At 41.5% G+C, this 23016-nt stretch overlaps 1 protein-coding gene across 1 annotated transcript in view; it reads right to left on the bottom strand.

The window, feature by feature from the left end:
* The window catches only part of MRPS9 (mitochondrial ribosomal protein S9), a 37008-nt gene extending 20582 nt beyond the window's left edge, over positions 1-16426 (bottom strand). The window contains exons 1-2 of the mRNA XM_074560261.1: positions 16271-16426; positions 6862-7041 (exon numbers count right to left, since the gene is read on the bottom strand). Of these exons, the coding sequence (XP_074416362.1) occupies positions 6862-7041; positions 16271-16345 (255 nt within the window). The 5' untranslated portion in view covers positions 16346-16426. The remainder of the gene's footprint in view (positions 1-6861; positions 7042-16270) is intronic.
* Between the last annotated feature and the right edge of the window lie 6590 nt (positions 16427-23016).

Here is a 23016-nt window from a genome sequence, read left to right as displayed (position 1 = left end):
CTTAGTGACTACTGTATTCCCATTTGTTAGTCAATGGGCATTTTATGCATACACACAGTAGGTGAACACCTATTTATGAACAAATGGGGATTAATTATGATGACAATAGAGAAATCTGCTGTGAGCCAAATGATGTTAAACAAACACCTTATAGAATATATTAAAAGAATTTATTACAGGATACTGAGACTGACTGTGTGTGTACTTAAGACATAGTCTTTATACAAGCATTTCCAGAATCTCAGTCAAAACAGTTACTGTAACTATGACATCTTAATAAATGCCAACTATAACAATTTAACATTTATAATGAAGAGAGTGGTGGCCATCAAAAGTTTATTTTATATTGCTTGAGTGTTTACTCATGTCTTTCACTCTAAAGTATAAACAAACCTTGCATTAAGAAATCCTAACATCTACTTTCAGCTCTCCACACAACAGCTAGCCAAAAAACAATAGTTCACTTTATTCCAAAATGGAAAGAAATAGAGTCTTCCTGCCTTCTCCCTTTTTATGGAAATATAATCAAGGACGGGGTATTTGTCTTTACGCCCCATTAGGAACTATCCTGGGATGCAACAGACTCAAACTTTATTCAGAAGTTTCTTCTTAATTTTAAATAGCTGTGTCCTCAGACTGTACTTTTAGTAACTACATAGCAAGTCAGTCTGCCTCTTGGAAGCTTCATTTCTAGAAGATGATTTTGTATATGCAGATGTTTTGGTTTTGTAGAAAAGGAGTATTTCAGAAAAACTGTAATTGACAACATCCATGTGTACTAGCAATAAAATAAGATGGTGGATCATCAACCTTAGGAATGACTTCAGAATTAGTCTCTCCAAACTGCAGCTGAAGCATATAAATAATCATGAAATATTTCCCCAAAATCTTCTAACAAATCCTTCAGATTTGGAATACAGGCTTTCTTTCAGGAATCTCCATGTCTCGAGTCAAAATTCTGTAGAGAATTAACTGCACATTCTGCATTGTCCTGAACATAAAAAAAAGCAGGTGAACATCCCTCTTAAAACTTATAATCAAGGTTTAAATGCTAGAAGTTCCCAAGAAATCTTCTAGATCTAACTGCAGTTTTCCATTCCAGGAGTGCTTTTCAGCTTAAGGGTCATGGCCCATATCCTTCTTCTAGTGCTCAATTTGACTTGAACTCTAGACTTGAGTCTTGACTTGAACTACTTTCTTCAGGCCACCATTTCAGCTATACAAGATTCATTCACCCCACTCTAGCCTCCATGGGTTCTGGGCTGCTATTTTACAATTCTATTTGTTAAATCACACTGTTGCCATTGTCTTTAGAAATAAAACATGACTTTCTAAAAAAGAAACATCCATAATTATTTTCAGCAGAAACACGATTAAAAATCCTGGTACCTAGTAACAGAATGGTGTTTCCAAAAATAATTACATAAACTACTGGAAAAGGGTGGAATGGGTACAGCCTGCTTCTGCTATGAGTTACTTAAAAAAAAAAAAAATTAGCCATTACCTTTCAAGATTTCTAAGTGTTTTGTTTAAACTCTACTGTTGATCCACACAGGAAAAAAAACCAAACAAACAAAAAACCAATCGTCACACCTTTAAAAATAGCAGATCATAATGAATACACATTAGTAACAAGATGGTTTACATCAGACAGCTCTTAAACTGCATTGGTGAACTTAACATTCCTGTAACAAACTAAAAGGAATCCTGTTCTATCATTACTTATTGAGGGACCAGATGATTCAGTATACTGCCCACAGGACCACAATGTCTTTTACTTGCAACTAGAAATTTGAATTCAAGCCAGTTGGAATAATGAGAACAAGCTTCAACCCCTATAAAAAACTCATACCTGGCAGTCCTTCAAACATGCAAACCAATTTATTAAATAATCTGTCCAGCACTGCATGTGGCATGTCATGCAAATTCAGTATACCTGCCACACCCTCATTTACCCTCTTCATTGTGCATACTGCATATGCTGACTTCTGATCCTCCTTCCCTTCCTATCTATCTACAAGCCAAGAAGTTGTGTTCACTCACTTTCTCAGAGATTAACACCAAATCAAACAAGTTCAGCTGGGTCACTAAGCGTCACTTTTTTTTTTTTTTAATGTCTTGAGAAATTAAAAATTCAACATTTTAATTCAAATAGAATTGACTGAGTCATGCTGGGATAGGGGATGGAGATTGAGGCAGTCCTTAAATAACCCACCATAAGGAGAGATTTGGCAGGGCAAATTGATCTTGCCCAAGGGTCTTCCCACACTTTTGTTGAATCTACAGCTCAAACACAAAACACTCCACTAATTTTCATTGCTCAAATGATGTGCAAAGATAGTTATCAAAGTAATATTCAGTGAGGAAAGGTATTTTGTAGAAAACAAGGAAAGAAGAGGAAAAAAAAAAAGAAGAAAAAATAATCAAAAAACCTCCATCCTGGGGTTTCCTTGCAGCAGCATCCTTTTTGGCAGAGGATTAAAGAATCCAGCTCATTCCTTTATAAATATACACAAACCTTTAATCAGCAAAACACTGAGGTGAGAAGTGACTCTTTATGCTGTAATGTTTTAACGAAACACCTGAGCGGTAGCTGTTTCAGCTTCTATTCCTCAACTTGACCACACGAGAGCCACTTTCCTTCTTAAACCTTGCCTCTTGAATCACGTTATTTAGCCACTGTACTTCAGCATTTCTCAGACTGAGATGTTTGCTGGAACAGCTGTTTTTCTTTCTAACCACACTTGCAGTATTCTTTAAAAGTTCAGCATCCAAAATCCAGAACATTTGATGTAGAACAAGGAATGAATGAAAAGAAAAATAGGACATGAAATGTTAACTCTGAAATAGCTTTTTCAGTTAACAAGGCAGAAAAGGTTAACACCAAAAAAAAGCAGCAACACACCTAACTTAACCTTGTAAACCAAAATCCTGCTCTAACAACTAGCTACTAAAATATATTGAAAAAACCCAAATCACTTGTCACTCTTTATCTAAAACTGAATTCTAGCTTGAACAGAAATAAAATTCAAGTTCACAGTGATAAACCATTTTAACCACATCACCTGGGAAAAAAAAACAATACACTTTCTTTTAATATTACATTATTTTTATACTAACTAATAATTTTCAAAACAAAAAAAAAGTGTCTTGTCCAGAGCTTGCAGAGAAAAACAAAAAAACACCCCAAAAAGCTGTTGAAAGAAACAGTTATTATTTCTATCTTCATTTCAACTTTTCAAAACACTGAACAGTATTCAAAAGAGTAAAAAAAAATAAAAATAAAGCAGTCGTCAGTTCAGATGGACTTCAATGCAGAAGTAAGAAAATACTGATGCAGAGTTTGGCTCCACTGGAAAAAAAAAGCATCCTAGATTCAACTATTTAAAAAACAATACAAAATCCTGTATTTCTTGTAAGGACAATACTGGACAACACACTCTTACAGACAACAGAAAGTTCAGAAATGCATTTTGTGCTCAATAATGTTTCTGACATTTCACATATGCCAATATTCACTCATTTCTAACACTCTACATTGCTAAAATTTGAATGTTATTTAGAACTCAGATATGCTGAGCCACAACCTCACTGGTACTTTTGAAACAATATATACGCTAGTGAAGATAAACGTATATTTTAGCTTCAAATTATTCCATCTGCTTGACAACAATCTATTAGGTCACAAGGCTGACAATAAGAGAAAATGAACAGAGATTTCTAGCTTTTGAGTTTTACTAACTCTTAGTGGGTAAGAGTATTGCTTTATGACGAGCTCATATCTGGGAGAGCATTTAGTGACTGCATAAAAATGAATAATAAAAATACTGACATATAAATAGGTCATGAAGATTAAGATGCTTTTCTTGTATTAATCTTACTTAGATTTCTGAGCTTTAAAGTAGAATATCCCATGTCAGTACAACTGACATGGGAAAATGACGGTGGGCTGTTTACTACAACCATAAGTTAAAGTTAAATCACAAAATAAAAGGATTACAGACTCAACTGGGGAAAAGCACTAGGTCAGGACTGCAATCTCTATTAATTAGGTATCCCAGCTGGGCAGTGGGTATGCAGCTGTTAACTTGATCAATGACTTACCTAAATGTCATCTCTACTGATTCGCTTATAAATTACCAGCAAGTGAGACTAATGTACAGGTGCTAATTTATTTAAACTGTTCTCCGCAGTTCTACATAGCTTTATAAACTGCATCTGGCACCTAATGTTAGCTGTCAGTTGTACTTAGACATGCCTGTCCTAACGACTCTGTTCATTAGAAATGAGCACAAATTATGAAATATTGTGAAAAATGATACATCAAATGGAATGGGCAAAGCAAATCAATTAGAGAAACTTCATAGCACATATTCACACATAGGAGAATAAAACATCCTAGCTTCAGAGTGAGGTCTATAATACCAATTAAAAAGCAATTGGTAGACTTCTGCAGAGTTATATATCAATTTGCTGGATTTTTTTTTTTCTCCTCCAGAAATACAGTTGTAATGCAAAGCTTAACTTTTCATTTCTAAATAAAAGCATCAGTAAAAAGCAATTCTGGTTCCACAACATCCAGAAGGATTAGCAAGTCAGTCAACTTATTTTCCTGTTTAAAACTTCACAAGGTTTAGCTTTTATTAAACTATACCTAAAACTCCAGTGAAGGACAGAATCCTACGATGTCTACTTTTGAAATACACTGTACAGACTGATTAACAGTAGAAGACATGGAGGTACATAAGCACTCATCAGAAAGAATTATTACTGTTCGAAATGTAAGCTTGATAATTCTCCTGCCAGTGCTTAAGCAGCTTTTATATTTTTATAACAGAAATTTAATTATGCATAGCAGACACTATTACACACTCTTAAGTATTTTCCAACACCTGATGGAATATGAAGAAATCAAACACGTACCACAGATACTTGGTATCACCAAACAAAACACTATTCTTTTGTCTCCACTTCTCCATCTTTTCAGAAACGGAGTCTGCAAAGCACTCCCGTACTTGTCACCCGTACTGCATTTGTAAAACCTCATTTCCAGAATGAATCTGCTTTTACTAATGATGGAGCTCAATTAATTTTGTGCAAACTATGTTAGCGCTGTGAATTCATAAAGAAAAAAAACACTACGTAGATATGGTCATTTTCCATTTTTTGCAGTCTTACTGTCTGCAAGCCTTCCCCCTAGACTCTATCAAAAGAAGGAATCCAGACTGCAGATGAACACATTCTCCTACCATTAACCTTTCGGGCAAACAAACTGAACTATTAGCATCCTCATTGTACTGTACTAACAAGGGAGGTATTATTCTGGTGGCAGGTCTGTGTATGAATACTTTCTTGTAACTCAGTAAGATAACAGTCATTAAAGGTAAGAAAAAAAAATTTGAAAAATACAGGAAAAGGAAATTCTGTAGTCCGTACAGAAATAAGAATGCCAATGTAAGAAACAGGCTACTGTTACTGCTAACCCAGCTGCCTCAATTAATACTTTTACTGTTGACAGGACCTTATCCACTGTACACTGAGACTGGAAGGGTCTCTGCATTGGCACTTGTCTGTAGAAGAGCAAAGTGATATCTGTGATTCTGAATGAAAGCAGTCGCAGTATCAGTGCAGAGCTTTGTATTCATAAAGCTCGATTTCCTACGGATTTTCAACTTGAAGTCAACCTTCCCTTATGGATTTTCTGATACCTGATAAAACTCAAGTCTCATTTCAGCCTTTTCTCAGCAGGCTATTAACTGTGTGTCTCTTCCCTACTTTGACGCTTATTCTCAGAAAAGTTTTCAGAACTTAAGTTTTGAAGTCTGTCAAGTGTCTTTGAAATCAGCCTGTATCACCACCTACAGATGTAGTTCTTTCTTGGCATAAGCACACTGTCAAGACCTCTTATGTGGACACAGCTATGCTGACAGAATTTTGCCACTGAGAGAGGCAACAAACAATCTCCTTACCCTGAAAAAAACCAAACCACACGTACCTCTCTTTTGGCACATGCTACATTACAGGTTTACCCCAAGGGCCCTGCTGATATACTCTGCTGACACAGTTACAGTAATAGTGTTGCTGCTGCACAGGGAAAGCTTCAGCCATGAGACTTCATGCAGCTTCACCTAAGAGTAAATGTCACCAAATGACATTTCTCCTCCCTACCTCTGATGTGTGATAAGACAGAAATGACAGAAGTAAAGACCAGGTGGGACATTAAAAAAAAAATAATCCAAGCAACAAAACATTTTTCTGAGTGAAAGGGAGCATATCTATACATGAGCCTAAATGACACAGAGAAAGAGGAGGCCACCCATCTGTCAGCTGTCAGAGGGAACGGCAATAAAATAGCATGTTTCAAGCTACTGATACGAGCTTAAATTCACGTCTATATTAAAATCCCTAAGCTAAATCAGAGTGTTAGTTGTAAAACATCCTATAAAATTTAATTTGCATTACCAGCAACCACAGTATTACACAAGAAAACCTGACCTAAATATACACAGCAGGTCAAATTGTGGGTAAACGTTTCGAAGTGCTACATAAACCTTTACAGTGCCTCTTATAACCTCAGATCAAGGGGATTATCCATTAGTACTTTTAAAAAGAACCTACTGTGCTTTAGCAAGATATGGTATACAGCTGTATACTGTGATGTCTGACCTCACACGGTAGCAGAAGTAGAATCTCTATTCACAGTCACAGTTGCAATGTTTGCAATGTATAGTAGCATTCTTTCTTATTCTGACAGTTTGATTAAAATTCACAGAGAGCTGAGGGGCTCATGCTGAAGTAAAGTGCTTTCAATATCTGAAACTCTACAGTAAATTACTTCTCCAACAGAGCAACTGTACTTACATCAATATCCTCTTGGGTAAAAGTTTCTGGATCTTCTCCCATCATGTTGGCTAAATGTCTCTTTCCTAGGTTGAACTCTTCAATCTGTTTTTTAATAAATGCCTCCGTGTACTTTTCAGGTCCTGAGGCTCCTACATTTTTCCTCTGCACTGCTGTAGTGGTATAGATTAGCCTTAATGTCTAACAAAAACAAAAAGTGAGAGATTTATTTTATATTTTTATCACAGTGAGCTCTAAATAAAATGAATAGTATAACAAGCCATTCATACCTATAACAAGATTCAACACATTATTGTAATAAATTAGAAAAGGCAGTAGTACTCATTAAACCATTTTCTTCCAATTGTTTAACGCTCATAAACAGATAAACACATTCTACAAGTTGAACATTTTCATATATTACAATTAATTCAGAAGATTTTTCTGATTAAAAGAAATATAGTATCATACATCAGGACCATCCAGCAAAAGCAAAACCCAGCACTGATCAACAGATGTAGTCCTAAAAGAAAATAAATATCTATCAGCAAATAAGCAGGTTTGCCTTCACCTAAAGGCATCCTAGAACAGAGTATGAAAAGAATCTGCAGGGCAGCTCTCTAGTGGCTTTCAGAAGCATGTGGCTGCAGAAATACTGCTAAAGGCTCTGGAAAGGCTATGGAGTGCTCCTTCCTTGTTCACAGTGCCAGAATAGTTCTTAAGCTGTTTCACCATTTCAGGTAGAATAATTAGAAAACTAGTAAGGTAGTTCTCACCAGCAAATACTACTGAACACTGTTCCAGCTCAGAATTCCTAACTCAGGGGACAGTTATCTTTCAATCTTTGTAGGATACAGGTTTGGTTTTTCTTCTATCAAGACAATCAGCAGTTCAGATGACCAATTTCAATCAAGCTCTCTGCCAGACAAACAGGAACTTCACTGACAGAGCTGTAATGTCCCAATTCTGGCCTAGTGCCAATATTGTGCACTATTTTGTCTCTCCAACATTAGTATTAAAGTCCTCTGCATCTTAATTATTCCACACACTGAATGAGAACTGATTATTTGTGTGGTCTCCTGTGGGCGGGGGGAGGGAGGGAATAATAAGAAAAAAGGGTGCGTGGGACAGAAAAGCAAACACGGAAAAAGCATGATTTCGAATCAGAATGCCCCGTTCTGTTCACCAGATAGTACCCTGAAACACTTCTCTCCAGCCCCTTCAACCTGCCACAGCTTGGCTTTGTGAGCAGACAGTGCAGTTTCACAAGTCAGAGCGAGCCCATCTCACAGTCCACCCCTGCTAGTCGTCTTTCCTCCACTCCCTTCTCTCGCCCTTTGCCAGCTCTGGCACTCGGACTCTTCTGTAAGCCATCTCAGCTCCCTAAATGTGGCAGAACACTAACTTCTGCTTTCTTGTGGGCAGTTCTCCGCTGAGCTGGTACGTCTGACTGATTCAGAGAAGGCTCTGAGAAGAGAAGGTGGCTGAACCACATAACTGGGAGCAAGGAAGTAGAGGGGGAGTTCTCTCTTTACCTTCATTTCTTTGAGCAAATTACTAAATTGCCTCTGCTGCTCCTGGAGCTACAGCCTCAGTCTACCTTTAGCAAACATTAAAAGACACACAACAAAGCGAAGTAGTTAGGGTTCTTATTATGAGCAACAGAATAAAGCTAGTATTTGAAACGATTAAATGTTCTCTGAGTCATGGGAATTGTCGTCTCCAGATCACAATTTAGACATAGTGACCATTTTGATGGGATTTCAGCATTCTGAGTGAAGCTAATACAAATAGCATAAAATACTTGCTATCTTCTTGTAATTAATACAGATACAACAGTAATCTTCAAACCCAGTTATAGCCACAACGATACAAACACATGTCTCATCAAAACAAGATTACATGGATATATTTGCAAGACAGACTCAAAAGCTGATTGAACTTCCACCTTCTGTTAGTAACATGAGTTAGCTTATATGAACTTCTCCTGTGACTAGAAGTATTCCGGGTGTTCTGTATTACTTGGTCAAGTCCTACATGAACAGGAAATGAAACACAGCTTTTCTTGTACTGTCACACAGCCCGGTTGGTATTCTGAACATCCGGCAGCCCACAATGGACTAGTCCAACACATCCAATTTGCTGCACATATGTAAATCTATTCATGATCAATTTACCTGTCCATGACTGTCTCAGGCTTCAATATACAAAATCTAACAACCCCACTTAAAATTTCAATTTGGAATAAAGACTACAACGCCCTGACTTAAGCCTACGTACAACACATGCCTGTGCTGTAGGCTAAGTCCTGTGAATTCACTGAGGTTTGATAAAGAAGGTAAAGTAATCTTTGAATAATGAGGTCATGTGAGATGGAAAGAAATGACCCTCTATGGTTTTACAACCTGACATAGATAAAGATATGCCCCCCCCCCAAGGTATGTACCTCAGAAAAGCAAGCAATACCTCTGCCAGAATAGATTTAAAAATAGCTCCAAGGCAGAATTTGGTGCTGAAGAGCCTGTTGTTACTTTGTTTTCTCCACAGCTTCTATGTATCACATACAATGCTAGTCCTGATTTGCCCCTTCCTTTTTTTTTTTTCTTTTATATTCATGTTTTCTGGGAGGTTACATTGACATATACAGAATTAAAAGAAAAATAATCAAAATTTTAAATATACACATTTTCCACAGGCAAGGCTCTGGTGATTTCCTTAAAAAGCAGAGGTGTCTCTGCACATTCCCTATTATTCTCTCCTAGTCATTCCTCAGCAAAGAATTCAATTCATCTTCTGTCTTACTTGTCTTAATAGTAACTAATTATTTGTAATTCTTGTTAATGAACATATGATTCCTTATTACTTGGCCCAAAATTACTTTCTCTCTGCTATGCTTTAAACAGAATACTTTAAAAGAGATTGCTTTCATCTTATTCCTGTCAATTTCTATTGTAATTTTCTCATTTTTGTCCTCCTTCCCTCAAGCTATTCATATTCTTCCCTAGTTTCAATTCGTCACTAATCAAAAGTCCCTGGACATACAAACTGTTCATAATTAGAAAACAGCCTCTTATGCAAATTAATATCTATTGTACTGGGTACCTCTTCTGGGATAAGAGTACTATTTCATGGGTGGTACAGGCAGGAACTGCAAAGCACAGCTAAAGGCTTCTGGCATTTCAGTCAAACAAGAAAGCACACTCCTCTACTTCACAGAGGAAACCACTAAGGTTTGCATCCACTTCTTACACATTTCATAAAGTCTTACTGCAGACAGCATCCTCACCATTTTTTAAATAATTATGGTTATTAAGAGTACTCCTAAAATAATAGACTCTTGCACCAGGACAGGGGAGAAGGGAAAGCTTCTACTTGTGGATACAACTCCTTGGTATTAACCTTCTCTTCCTGATTCCTTCCCAAGCAACCTGCATTAAAACAGTTTGGCAAATCCCAATTTTCCAGGGAGACCATAAATTTATAGAAAATCAGCTTATGTAAAATTTGCCTTGGAAAAAAAAAATTTAAGCATTTTCAGAGAACTTCAACTTCTCTGGCCTATTTTTTTCCAAGCAGAAAAATAACTAGGACCTGTCTGTTTAATTGTCCTGTTCATTTTGCTTTACTGGAGTTATATGGGTATAAAATCAGCATGTATGACTAACAGAGGAATCAAGCTTCCTGTACTTCTGAAATGGAAGGAAAGGGGGATCAGAGACAGGAGGCTTGAATTCAAGAGAAAACATGCATTTTAGAATACGACGTAGTTACAGAGATAGAAGACCACCAAATGATGTGGCACACGTGCAGTTGCACCATTTTTGTGCCACTTCCATGCTCTAAGCTGGCAGACTTCAACCACCTCCTTTTCCAAAACCACGCAGCGCACAAACAAATTTGTACTAAAATTTGTTATGTTTGGGACAGAACTTCACTAGAAGATGCGGAGCTGGAGCTGTATAACCTCATCAGCCTGCAGTACTGAGCTAGATTCCAGCGATGATAAAGTCGAGTGTTTATGGGTAAGGTTGAAGGGGAAGGGAAATAAGGGAGATGTTGTGCTGGGAGTATGCTATAGACCACCCAACCAGGATGAGGAGACAGATGAAGTATTCTATAAGTGGCTGGCTGAAGTCTCGCAACCGCCAGCCCTTGTTCTGGTTGGGGACTTCAACCTGCCGGGTATCTGCTGGAAATATAACACAGCAGAGAGCAGGCAGGCTAGGAGGTTCCTCAAGTGCATGGAAGATAACTTCCTGACACAACTGGTAGGTGAGCCTACCAGGGGAGGTGCCTTGCTAGACCTACTGTTGACAAACAGAGAAGGACTAGTGGGAGATGCGGTGGTCGAAGGTCATCTTGGGTTTAGTGATCATGAAATGGTCAAGTTTTCAATTCATAGCGATGTAAGGAGGGGGGTTAGCAAAACCTCCACGTTGGACTTCCAGAGGGCGGACTTTGGCTTTTTCAGGAGAGTCTCTTGGGAGACAGTCCTGAAGGGCAAAGGGGTCCAGGAAGGCTGGACGCTCTTCAAGAAGGAAATCTTAAAGGCCCAGGAGCAGGCTGTCCCCAAGTGTCACAAGTCTAAAGGGCGGGGGAAACGGCCAGTCTGGATGAATAAGGAACTTCTGATGGGACTTAGGAATAAAAGGAGGGTTTACCACCTTTGGAAGAAGGGACAGGCAACTCAGGAGGAGTACAGAGATCTCGTTAGGTTATACAGAGAGAAAATTAGGAAGGCAAAAGCCCAGCTGGAGCTCAACTTGGCCACTAACATTAAGGACAACAAAAAAAGCTTTTATAAATCCATCAACAGAGAGCCAGGGAGAATCTCCATCCCTTACTGGATGCTGGGGGGAAAGTTGCAACCAAGGACGAGGAGAAGGCTGAGATACTTAATGCCTTCTTTGCCTCTGTCTTCAATAGTCAGACCAGCTATCCCCAGGGTGCTCAGCCTCCTGAGCTGGAAGATAAGGATGGAGAGCAGAACAACCCACCCATAATCCATGAGGAAGCAGTCAATGATCTGCTTCTGCACCTAGATGCACATAAGTCTATGGGGCTGGATGGGATTCACCCAAGAGTACTCAGGGAGCTGGCAGGAGAGCTCACCGAGCCTCTCTCCATCATTTATCAACAATCCTGGTCAAGAGGGGAGGTACCAGATGACTGGAGGGCAGCTAATGTGACACCCATCTACAAGAAGGGTCGGAAGGAGGATCCAGGGAACTACAGGCCTGTCAGCCTGACCTCAGTACCAGGAAAGATCATGGAGAGGATCACCTCGAGTGAGCTCTCACGGCAAGTGCAGGGCAGCCAAGGGATCAGGGCCAGCCAGCATGGGTTTAGGAAAGGGAGGTCCTGCTTAACCAACCTGATCTCTTTCTATGACCATGTGACCCGCCTTCTGGATGTGGGGAAGGCTGTGGACCTTGTCTCTCTGGACTTTGGTAAGGCCTTTGACACTGTTCCCCACAGCATTCTCCTGGAGAAGCTGGCGAATCATGGCACAGACAAGTGTACTCTTCGCTGGGTTAAAAACTGGCTAGATGGCCATGCCCAGAGAGTTGTGATTAATGGGGTGAAATCCTCTTGGCAGCCGGTCACCAGTGGTGTCCCTCAGGGCTCAGTTTCAGGGCCAGTTTTGTTTAATATCTTTATCAATGATCTGGATGAGGGGATTGAGTGCACCCTCAGTAAGTTTGCAGATGACACCAAACTAGGTGGGAGTGTTGATCTGCTTGAGGGTAGGAAGGCTCTACAGAGGGACCTGGACAGGTTGGATCAATGGGCCAAGGCCAACTGTATGAGGTTTAATAAGGCCAAGTGCCGGGTCCTGCATTTCAGTCACAACAACCCCAGGGAACGCTACAGGCTTGGGGAAGAGTGGCTGGAAAGCTGCCCAGCAGAAAAGGACCTGGGGGTGCTGGTGGACGGCCAGCTTAACGTGAGCCAGCAGTGTGCCCAGGTGGCCAAGAGGGCCAACAGCATTCTGGCTTGTATCAGGAATAGCGTGGCCAGCAGGAGCAGGGAAGTGATCGTGCCTCTGTACTCGGCACTGGTGAGGCCTCACCTCGAGTGCTGTGTTCGGTTCTGGGCCCCTCTGTACAAGAGGGACATTGAAGTGCTGGAGCGTGTCCAGAGGAGAGCTCCCAGGCTGGTGAGGAGTCTGGAGACCAGGTCATATGAGGAGAGGCTGAGGGAGCTGGGCATGTTTAGCTTGGAGGAGGCTGAGGGGAGACCTCATTGCCCTCTGCAACTACCTGAAAGGAGGTTGGAGAGAGATGGGTGTTGGCCTCTTCTCCCAGGTGAATAATGACAGGACCAGAGGAAATGGTCTGAAGTTGCGGCAGGGGAGGTTTAGATTAGATATTAGGAAGAATTACTTTACTGAAAGAGTGGTCAGGCACTGGAACAGCCTGCCCAGGGCGGTGGTTGAGTCACCATCCCTAGAGGTATTTAAGAAACGTCTAGATTTGGCACTTCAGGGCATGCTCTAGTGGCAGAGATTGTAGGTTGTTTGGTTGGACTCGATGATCTCAAAGGTCCTTTCCGACCATGAAGATTCTATGATTCTATGACTAAAGCTGCCCTGTGTCCATTGCTCCAATTAGTGGCACAGCTAGTCCTACTGAACCCAGTAGATACACAAGATACCAACAGCAGGCCTCCGGTCACTTGGCATACAAGAAAAAACATATATTATGTAGCAATCATACAAAATGTAAATACTCGGACCCATCATAAGTTTCTAAATAATTAGCTTTTGCTCAATAGGTGAGCTTTGGCTTTCTAGTGTGCTGTTTTACAAAAATATGTTTTAACTGATTTACTTAAACAATATTTACATAATCTCAGATTTCAGTCAGCCTACAAATTAATTAGGTGAACCAGTATCAGGTTTATGTTTTAAGAAGCATTTTTTAAAACACATCAGAAAGTATCACAAGGTGTCAGCAAATATGCATAAGTGATTTTTGTATTACTTTTTACACCTGATTTCACAAAGCGTTTCACCAGAAGAAACTTCTCAAAATTAAGTCTCTTGACAGGTAACTGTAAAACTGCATCTCCCCCACCCAGAAAAACTACTTTCTGTGCATATTTGACCCAATTATGTATTAAGTTTTGCTTATACTGTATACTTTGGAAATAAAAGATAGCTCTAAACATATAGATACATGGCAAGTGTCAGATGTGCATAATGGGGAACAGAATTTAGATCTGGGTGGTTTGAGGCACAAGTTATCAAATACTAACAGGCTCTTCAACTCTAGCTTAATTAAGAACTGCAGAAAAAGCTACTCCATTCCAAGCGTGTAGTTCTGAAAAATTGTCACCAAAGTGCTATCATCTCTTTCCGATATCAGTACATATACCATCCAGTGATTTAGATAAGGTACCCAACCCAATCAAATTCAATAGCTCATATCGTACTCTGAACTCTTCTGTTAAGAATGGATATTCAATCACATCAGAAGTGACTCACAGTAACTAAACTAGATCATCTTTTTTCTTTATAAATTGTGCTAAATCTCTGTGTTTTGTTTATTAGAAGGATAGGAAACTAAACCTGTTGTTCAGTTAAAGCTAAGGGAACTGGAATTACAAAGTTTCTCTCCCACTTCCTCTCTCAAGGTAAGTCACTTTCAAACACAAAAAAAACCCAAACCCAAGAAACTAAACTGTTTCCCCCACTGAGATAGATGAGAAGCAATGAACTAAACTCCAGCAAGGGATTTTTAGGATAGGCATCATAAAGAAGTTTCCTAACAGTAACAACAGACAAGTGCTTGATGGAAGAAACGCTTATAGCAAGTCAGAACAAGGGTACATCAACTTCTTACTCTGTCCTCAAGAGCTGCCAGTATCAGAGGCACAAGGAGAGGACAAACAGGTAGGGATAATTTTCCCAGGACACTTCCCTAGTTTCCAGTAATCTGCTGTTCAACAATACGCTGATACCTTGATTGTAACAGTCCTCAGTGGAATTTTCTTATGAGCTTCTTAAGTTCCTTTTTTGTATTCACATAAATTATTAGGATCCTGAACATCCTCATCAAACAGTTCCACAGGTGAATTACATCTAATGGAAAGAAAACTCTCCTAATTTCCTGGGGCCCTGCCTCCCATTAGTTCCCTTCACATCCTTTGGTTCACAGACAGTTAGATGATTTGTATATAGCTATAGGCTTAGGTACTGATCCCGTCTCTGGGGGTGAGAGGAGTAGACAAATCATCTCTCAAGGCCCCTTGAAGTTTTACCTTCTACAGTGACTCCTCCTTCAAGATCATTTCCTCATTTACAATACAAATAGTTTTCAGTCAAACTCAAGCAGGTAGCTGGTCAGGAAAACTAAGCTACTGTCATGATCATTACCTTTGATATAGGATAACCAAAGCAACACAAACTATTCTAATTGAAAACAAAATCAAGCGTTAGAATATTTTCAACCTTACTCTTTTTCTCATTCCTTGCACAACTTCAGCACATATATTTCTGACTGCTGCATAAAGAACTACCCACATAGACACTGGGTCTTTATCCCTAATGGGTGAAGTAAACAATATAAACAGTTCAAATTGCTCCTTCCAGTATTACCTTTCATTTCCTTACTGCACCTATCTTCTGTTGCTTCGTGGTTTTGTTTAGTTCTGTCACTGAACAGCCCTTGAGCCCTTATTATCCTAAATTACTTTGTAACTTGGAAGTGTTACCAGCATGCCTTTTCATTCACTTGCTGGTCACTGATTAAATATATATGCAGGTGTATCAAATACCACTACACAAACACAGTGGCTGTCCTCAATACTGACAGCAGCTAAGCTTTTTAATTAAACTGCAATCAGCTGAACACCGCGATCTCTCAAAACAAACAGGCAATTCTGTTAAATCAGAAGTTACCGCACTTGCGGAGCACGTTTCTCTCTCCATGGCAGGAATTGTGGGACTTCATTATCTATTTACCTGCTGATCAAACACAATTCAAGATGATCGACCTAAAAAACCACCACCTTCAAGTACCTCACTTTTGTGTTGGCTTTGGTCTGTACATGGCTCTGTTCACTCTAGTGAGATAGATAGATAGATAGATAGATAGATAGATAGATAGATAGAAAATAAACTAAGGGCCTAACTAAGCTTTTTCTTTACTTTAAGAAAAACGAACTCGGCCCACGGAAGGGCTGATTCGGACGCGGCGCCGACCCTCGCACCCCCAACCCGCCCCAACGCCGCCTCCCCTCGCACCGCCGGCGCCCGGTAGGCCGCAGCCCCGCCCAGGGACACCCCCGCCCCGCCGCTGCCCGCTTCCCCACACACACGCCCTCCACCGCCGCCTCCTGCCACCGCACGAAGCCCCCCCCTCGGGCCCGGTGCCCCAGAGGACGAAGCGGGCGGGGAAAGGCCCGGGCCCGACCCGCCTCTCACCTGGGCGCCCGGCCCGCCCGCCGCCGTGCTCCAACGGCCTCCCAGGCGCAACACGCGCCCAACGGCCGCCGCCATGACCGCGGCACCCCCCCGCTTCGCCCCTCCCGCCGCGAGACGGCAAGGCGCGGCCCCCGCAGGCCCCGGCGCCAGCGATTGGCGGGCGGGGGCGGGACCGCGCCTGCGCACTGTCTGCCTACCCCCCCCCCCGGTCTGGGCGGCCTGTCAGGCTGTATTTGAAAGGTAAAGCGCGTCAGCGTTGTTAAAATTCAGGCTGGTCTTTAAAATGACGCTTTATAACTTGCGCTGTGGTCGTAGTGGGGGCGAGGTCAGCGGTAGGCCTCGGGCTGTCACCTGAGGTGGGGGCTCCTCCGGGTGGTGTCAAAAACAATTAAAAATCCACCGAATTTGGAGCAACCGTAATGTGGTGGCCTACTCTGAAAGCAGAGCAACGGGAATAGAAAGTCGCTAAAACAAAAAGGCCGTAAGCATAAATAATTCAATCTTGAAGTTTGTCGTTGTTCCAGGTGGAGCCCCAACTGGAATAGAAGGTTAAATAGTAACCTAGTGGTAGCTGGTAGGGTGAAGGCGGCGCCTCATCCTGTTATCAATGTATTAACTTAAATAATTTTAGTACTAAAAATCACACCTCTCGGAGATTTTATATGTAAATGTAAGACTACCCTAGTACGGGGGGCCTACAGGAAGGATGGGGAGGGACTCTGTATCACGGAGTGTAGCGATAGGACACAGGGTAACAGCTTCAAACTGAAAGAGCATAGATTTAGATCAGGTATTAGGAAGAAATTCTTTCCTGTGAGGGTGGTGAGACACTGGAACAGGTTGCCCAGGGAAGTTGTGGCTGCCCCATCCCTGGAAGTGTTCGAGACCAGGCTGGATGGGGCTTTGAGCAGCCTGGTCTAGTGGGAGGTGTCCCTGCCCAGGGCAGGGGGTTGGAACTAGATGATCTTCAAGGTCCCTTCCAACACAAACCATTTTATGATTCTATGATAAGCCACACAGAAGTAGGGACACATACAAACACATTTTTTTTACAAGTGACCAGTCATCTATGTTAATGTTATTTTCCTCTGTTACCTTTCTGTATAAAAGAGCCTGCGTGTTCCCTAACAAGTGTGCTAGCTTTGCGAAGTATCGCCTAGCCCCTTTTCTGCGCAGAACTCATAAAGCAAGTATCTCACCTTGGTGTGTTGATTGGCTCTTGCACACTGAGTGAAGAACCCAGGCTTGGGACAACATGGGGAACCCCACCTATGAAGGAAAAGGCTAAAATCAAGACTCCTGTTTCAGCAGGTAGTGTTGGGAATTGTAGCACATCTGGTGCAACACCACTACTCTGTAGAGTTGTAGCAAAAAGCATATTTCACCCTAGCACTGGGGTTTTTTTCAATGGAAAAAATGCCATTTTTTAGAGGTGCAGCAGTTGTCTGTTGCTGGGGGGGGTGGTGGTATCGATGCTGTCACCTCCCAAGTTGATGTTAATCTGGACACTGAACCTTGAGAGTTTTCATTGTTTCCCCAAGTTACGTAGTACATACCCTTAGAGGTGATTGGACTTTGGCAGTAGTGTTTTCTACCACAGGAAAAGTGGAGATTAATTGAAAATTTAATTTTGAAAAGTTCTACTTTAGACTTACTGGGACCTTCCCTTTAGAACCAGTTACTATTTGAGAAAGAATTCTGAAAGTGAATCTCTGCTTTTCCAGGTTGTTTTTCTTTTCATTTTTTCACGGGTGGCTCTTGCTTCCCCCCATGCAGACAGAAGTATGATTTCCTCCCTGGGGTATAAAAGAGACAGTATAAGAAAACTGGCCGTGGACAAGGGAACTCACCCATGCGGGGAGGTCGAGAAGCCACCTGGAAAGTTGCATTTATTCTTGGGTTTACCGAGTGTGAAAATGAAAACGTCAGTAATTTTATTAACATGAATACATGCGAGCCAATGCGATGAACGCTGCACCGAAGGAGAGCGGTGGAGTGTCTCTGTCCTGCGCACACCTGGCCACGCACTGGGAACTGCAGCTGTGCTTTCATTCACAGAGTGGGTAGGAATAGCATTTGGTTACCAGCTGTTTCTCCAAAAGAGAAAAAGGGGGTTGGATTAGGGTCACAGTCCCTCTGACCCACCTCCAGGAGCAGCCAGCAGAGCTGAAGGGGTGGAGAAAGCCGGAGATGGTACTGCCTCTTCAAGGCCCGTGGTGACTCTCATCTGCCATCTGTCGCCCTGCGGTTTGGCTTTGTTCAGCGGCAGAGGAGCTCCTCGGTCCTCACCACGCTGCGCAATTGTTACCCTGCACCCCTGTCAGCTCTACAGAAACAAAGCACTGCTGGAGTGAACAGTTTTCATTCCTCACGTATAATTAATTGTCAATTAAACTCAAGGAGCAGAGCCACCTATAAAATATCATCCGCTTACACTTGGAAACTGGTTGATGTAAATCAGCTCCCTTGACTCCCTAAATCTGTCAATTCCTATGCCCACTGTGAAAAAATCCTAAATGCTTTTGCAGTCTGGAGCATGTTTTCAATGACATGAGAGTTCATACAGCCCATGGTTTCAGTCTAAGGTTACAAAATTGTTCTCACAAATTGCTGAATGGAGACCTTGGTGTATGTGGAGTCCAGCATTTAATGACAAGGACCATGCTGTTGGTCACAGAGTGGTCAACCCTTAGAAATTAATGTCTGCCCCTTTGAAGTGGAAGATTTTTGCACAAGTTTGATGTGTATTTCCCAACCATCCTGCTGCTGCCAGCCTGGGCTTGCTTGTCACTGGAAGACACTTCTACAGAGGAGCTTGTGTGACTGATTCCTAAGCTGATAGTATAGCTAGGTGCAAGCGCATGTAGTTATTGCTTGGGATGCTTTGAAGAAAAGGTACTTCCATGGTGGGCACAGCTGAAGTGTCCCAGAAAGATTCCTTCCAGTGGAAGGAATGCCACTTGTGCAAATGGAGTCTAGGTTTGCCAGTTGAAAATCAGGTTTTAGCACAAGCCAAGGTAAGAGAAAAATGAGAAGTTATTCACTTGCTCAGCCTCCTGCAACTCCATCCCTCTGTCAAAAGTTTATTAAGACAGAGGTGGAGGGAAATGCAAGAAGACCATGTTTAATCTACTTATCCCAAGATTAAGTCCAAAAGGCTTCTCTTTGTATGTTTGCATTTAGTTGACAGACTGTAGATGCCAGCCTAATCAATGCAAACTCCCTGATGCTTCGCTAAGCCCTCTGCAGATCTTTAGTCTCTTGTGTGGCAGGAATGTCCTTTTTGAGCCCAGCTGGGCGATGTTCAACTCTGGGGACTTGTTCAATTGTGAACCTGATTACCCATAGACTCCTGTAACTTGCTAATCATGCCCTATGCAATCCCAGAACTGGGGCCTGTTGCCTGCAGTGCATTACTTGCTTTTGTTTTGAGACCCAGGTAATGAGGGTGAGCATGTAATTTGGGATGATAAGAGCTTTGGAGGGATGGCCTGACATTAAGAAAATGGTGCTTCTCTGTGGGGCTCGAGGTTTCTGAAACAAAAAAACACTGAACGCAAAATAAGGAAACCAGGCTGAGCCTGCCACGTGCATGGGTCAGGGGACAGCCTGGGGAGCACATCTGTAGTGTATGCGAATTCTTGAGCACAAACCTAAGGCTGAGCTTCAGTCCAAATTTGCTGATTGCTTATGTTACCGGCCTACATACAGACAGTCCTGCAGTGAGATTTGGGGTGTCCTTTTGTAATCAGAGACGGGACTTGTAGATAGCATGAGTTCAGGTTACAGGTATGTATAGAGTGAAAACCAATTGCTTGAGGAACAGGCATCCCCATGGCAGTGATGGAGATGTATGGATCTCCAGATGACTGCCTCATAGATGCAGACAAAAAGATGTCAAGGATGGCAGTACCATCCTGTCAGACCAAAGGTCCATTGAGCCTGATGGCTTCATCCTACCAGTGGCCCATGATAGATGCTTACAGAAGAGTAGAAAGACAGGGCAAATATACAGAGATACTTCCCTGACAACGTCTCCTGACTTGCAGTGAGCTGAAGGCAATACCTTAGGCTTAGACATACAAGCAACTTAAGCAGGAGAAGAGGGCAGGACTTATGGAGGATGTAGCAGGCCAATGTTGCTGCCATGCAACAGAAAAACTAAACTGTAGCAGAGAGGGTGGGACTCCATGAGTGAGAAGACAAAGCAAATAGTTATAGGAGAGTTAAAACTTCTCAGGATGCCATAATCTAAATCCACTTCTGAAGAGATGCCTAAGTTTTTTAGGGTTTTCCCTAAACAGAAATAAAAGAGTAGATTTGTTTTTGAACCACGCCTAAACCGTGACATAGCTATTCTTCTCAGAAACTATTTTCTGTTCTCTTTCCCCTGTGCCTTTCTTCCTTAGGCTGTAAGTATTTTGGCTGAAGTTCTGGGGCACCTATGCCAAAAGGGACAGCAATCACCAGTGCTTGTCCAGGGACTGAATGGTTGGGTGTCAGAGCCTGAGGATGCTAGACAGAGCATCTGCATGCTGAAAACATTGCTCAGAGCCTAAACAGGGGCACTTTCTGGTGGCACTTTTTAGACCCAATGAAGTTTAGGAATGCTTAGGTCCAGCACTCAACAAAAAACTTGAGGTTTTGGCTAGGGAGAGCACTGGAGAAGGGTGGCTTGACGGAAAGCTTTGTGTTTCAGAAGCTGATCAGTATGTGTTTGGGAAAAAAAAAAAAAGGCATGTTAAAAATGCACAGAATTCAACAGTATTTTAACTCTATTCCAGTTGAGTAATTTCTAGATATTTTATGACGTGTGTGCTTTTTGACATAGAAATTGGTTTGCATTGATCTTTTTCATCACTATTGAAAGTCTTGAGGCTGATATATCCAGAATTCATGCTTTCTTAAATGCAAACACACAAATTTTACTTTTAAAAGCTAATAATAAAAACAGCTATTTCATTGCACCTACTTTTCTTCAAATGCGGAGTGAGCACACTCCATTTTGTATACTGCATACGCTAGCTGCCTAAGGGTTGTCAATTACGTTACGCTATAAAAGGCACAGCACTGAGGGGGCTGTCAGTCAAGTCTGTTGTGAGAGAGATTTTAAGAATCACTATTCCAACGGTATTTATCAAATATAAAAATAAAACAAATTTAATGACAACACCAAATACAGAGGTATCGTATTTCACTTTATAGTGAAAGGGGTTCAGATTGAGCATAGAATTAGTAAAGGTGAATCAAAAATAGCCAGACATCTTTGCTTGTAAAGCAGTGTCCCCTGTTTTGTGCCTTCCTACAGCTTTCCTTCTCCAGGAAAGAAGGTGCTACCCAGATCTTCACTGCACTTTGGATCACAGCCCCGCATCTGTTTCATCTTTTTTTCACAGTCCCAGGGTTGTTGGTTGGTTGGGGTTTTTTTCCACAGCTTATGGGTATCATTGAGCACTGGAAGGCATTTTGGGGAGCATTCTTTTCTGCAGTATTATGTTCCAGCTCTGCCATAATTTATGTACTTGAGTAGCCCCCATTGAATTTACAAACAGTTCTCAGAGAACTTGTATGGATGTAATTTGGAGGCATCTGAAGATAGTTTTATTCCACATGGATACCAGAGTCAGCCCAAAGAGATCCAAATGCAGTGTCTGGGACTATTTTTAGTCGGCAAGTGCTTTTAGACGGTGTAATGTGTCTTTGTCATTTGTCTACCATACACTTTGCCTCCATATGTTTATCACTGTTGCTATTGCTGATTCAGTATTTCAATAATAGAATCATTTGGAGCTGTTCTTTAGGCTAGGGTTTGCATCAGACTTCTTTGTCTCTATATAATTAGACTAATGTCATTACTGATCCTAGCAGCAACTTTGAGTCAGAGCTGGCGTTATATCCAGAAGCTGTGCCTAAACTGCTAAATAAAAGAGGCCTGAAGACTGGCCTAGAGAAGTGACCTTGATCAAGTCACAGCAGCACTGATTAGGGCCACCTTCCCTCTACAGCGAAGCTTCTTGGAACAGCCCAAAATAGAACCAGAAATACAAATAATCTCCCCTGTCTGTAGACACAGAGCAGTAGTAATTTTATCTCTTCATCTCACAGAAGGAAATTTATTGCTATTCCCATTACTGAACCTGTTCAGATTTATAAACTTTTCATTATTGATTTTTCTAAGTACTGGAGACATACATATATTCAGAATAAATAGAAGAAAACAGTAGTTTTTCAAATTGTATATGCTTCTCAAGATTCATTTATAGATAGAGAGTAGACACTGTAAGTCCTGCCTACCTCACAAGATAACCAGAAAATACATCTCAGAGCATGCCCTCCTGGGACACCACGAGGGATTTGCCAATGTACAGTTTATGGATGCTGCTGGAGGTTGTGAACTCCATCTGTATCTTTGTCAGATTGCAAGCTCCATTTTGGTTTTAAGGCTGTGATGTGTCTTCCTGTGGCCTCACGTCTTTCCTGCTGGATTAAAATTCATGCAGGGCACATGACGGTCAATGACCAAGCGCTATCCCATAGAGTGCTGTGGTCCCAGACACTAACTTACTTCTGCCAAGGAGACTAGGTTGTTGAGGACATGGGCACCTTGGCCACAAACTCATCTGGAAGGAGACTGCATTCACCGGCTAAAAGCTGGCTGGGAGCTGAAAAGTTCTAAAATAAAAGTGGTCCTCTTGGTGTCTTTGCAGCTTGTAAAATGGCAGATCCAGCACCTAACACTTTTCCAC

Source organism: Larus michahellis, chromosome 1 (genome assembly GCF_964199755.1).
Source record: "Larus michahellis chromosome 1, bLarMic1.1, whole genome shotgun sequence".
In the NCBI taxonomy this organism is placed as follows: Eukaryota; Metazoa; Chordata; class Aves; order Charadriiformes; family Laridae; genus Larus; species Larus michahellis.
This window is presented reverse-complemented; position numbering and strand designations above follow the sequence as displayed.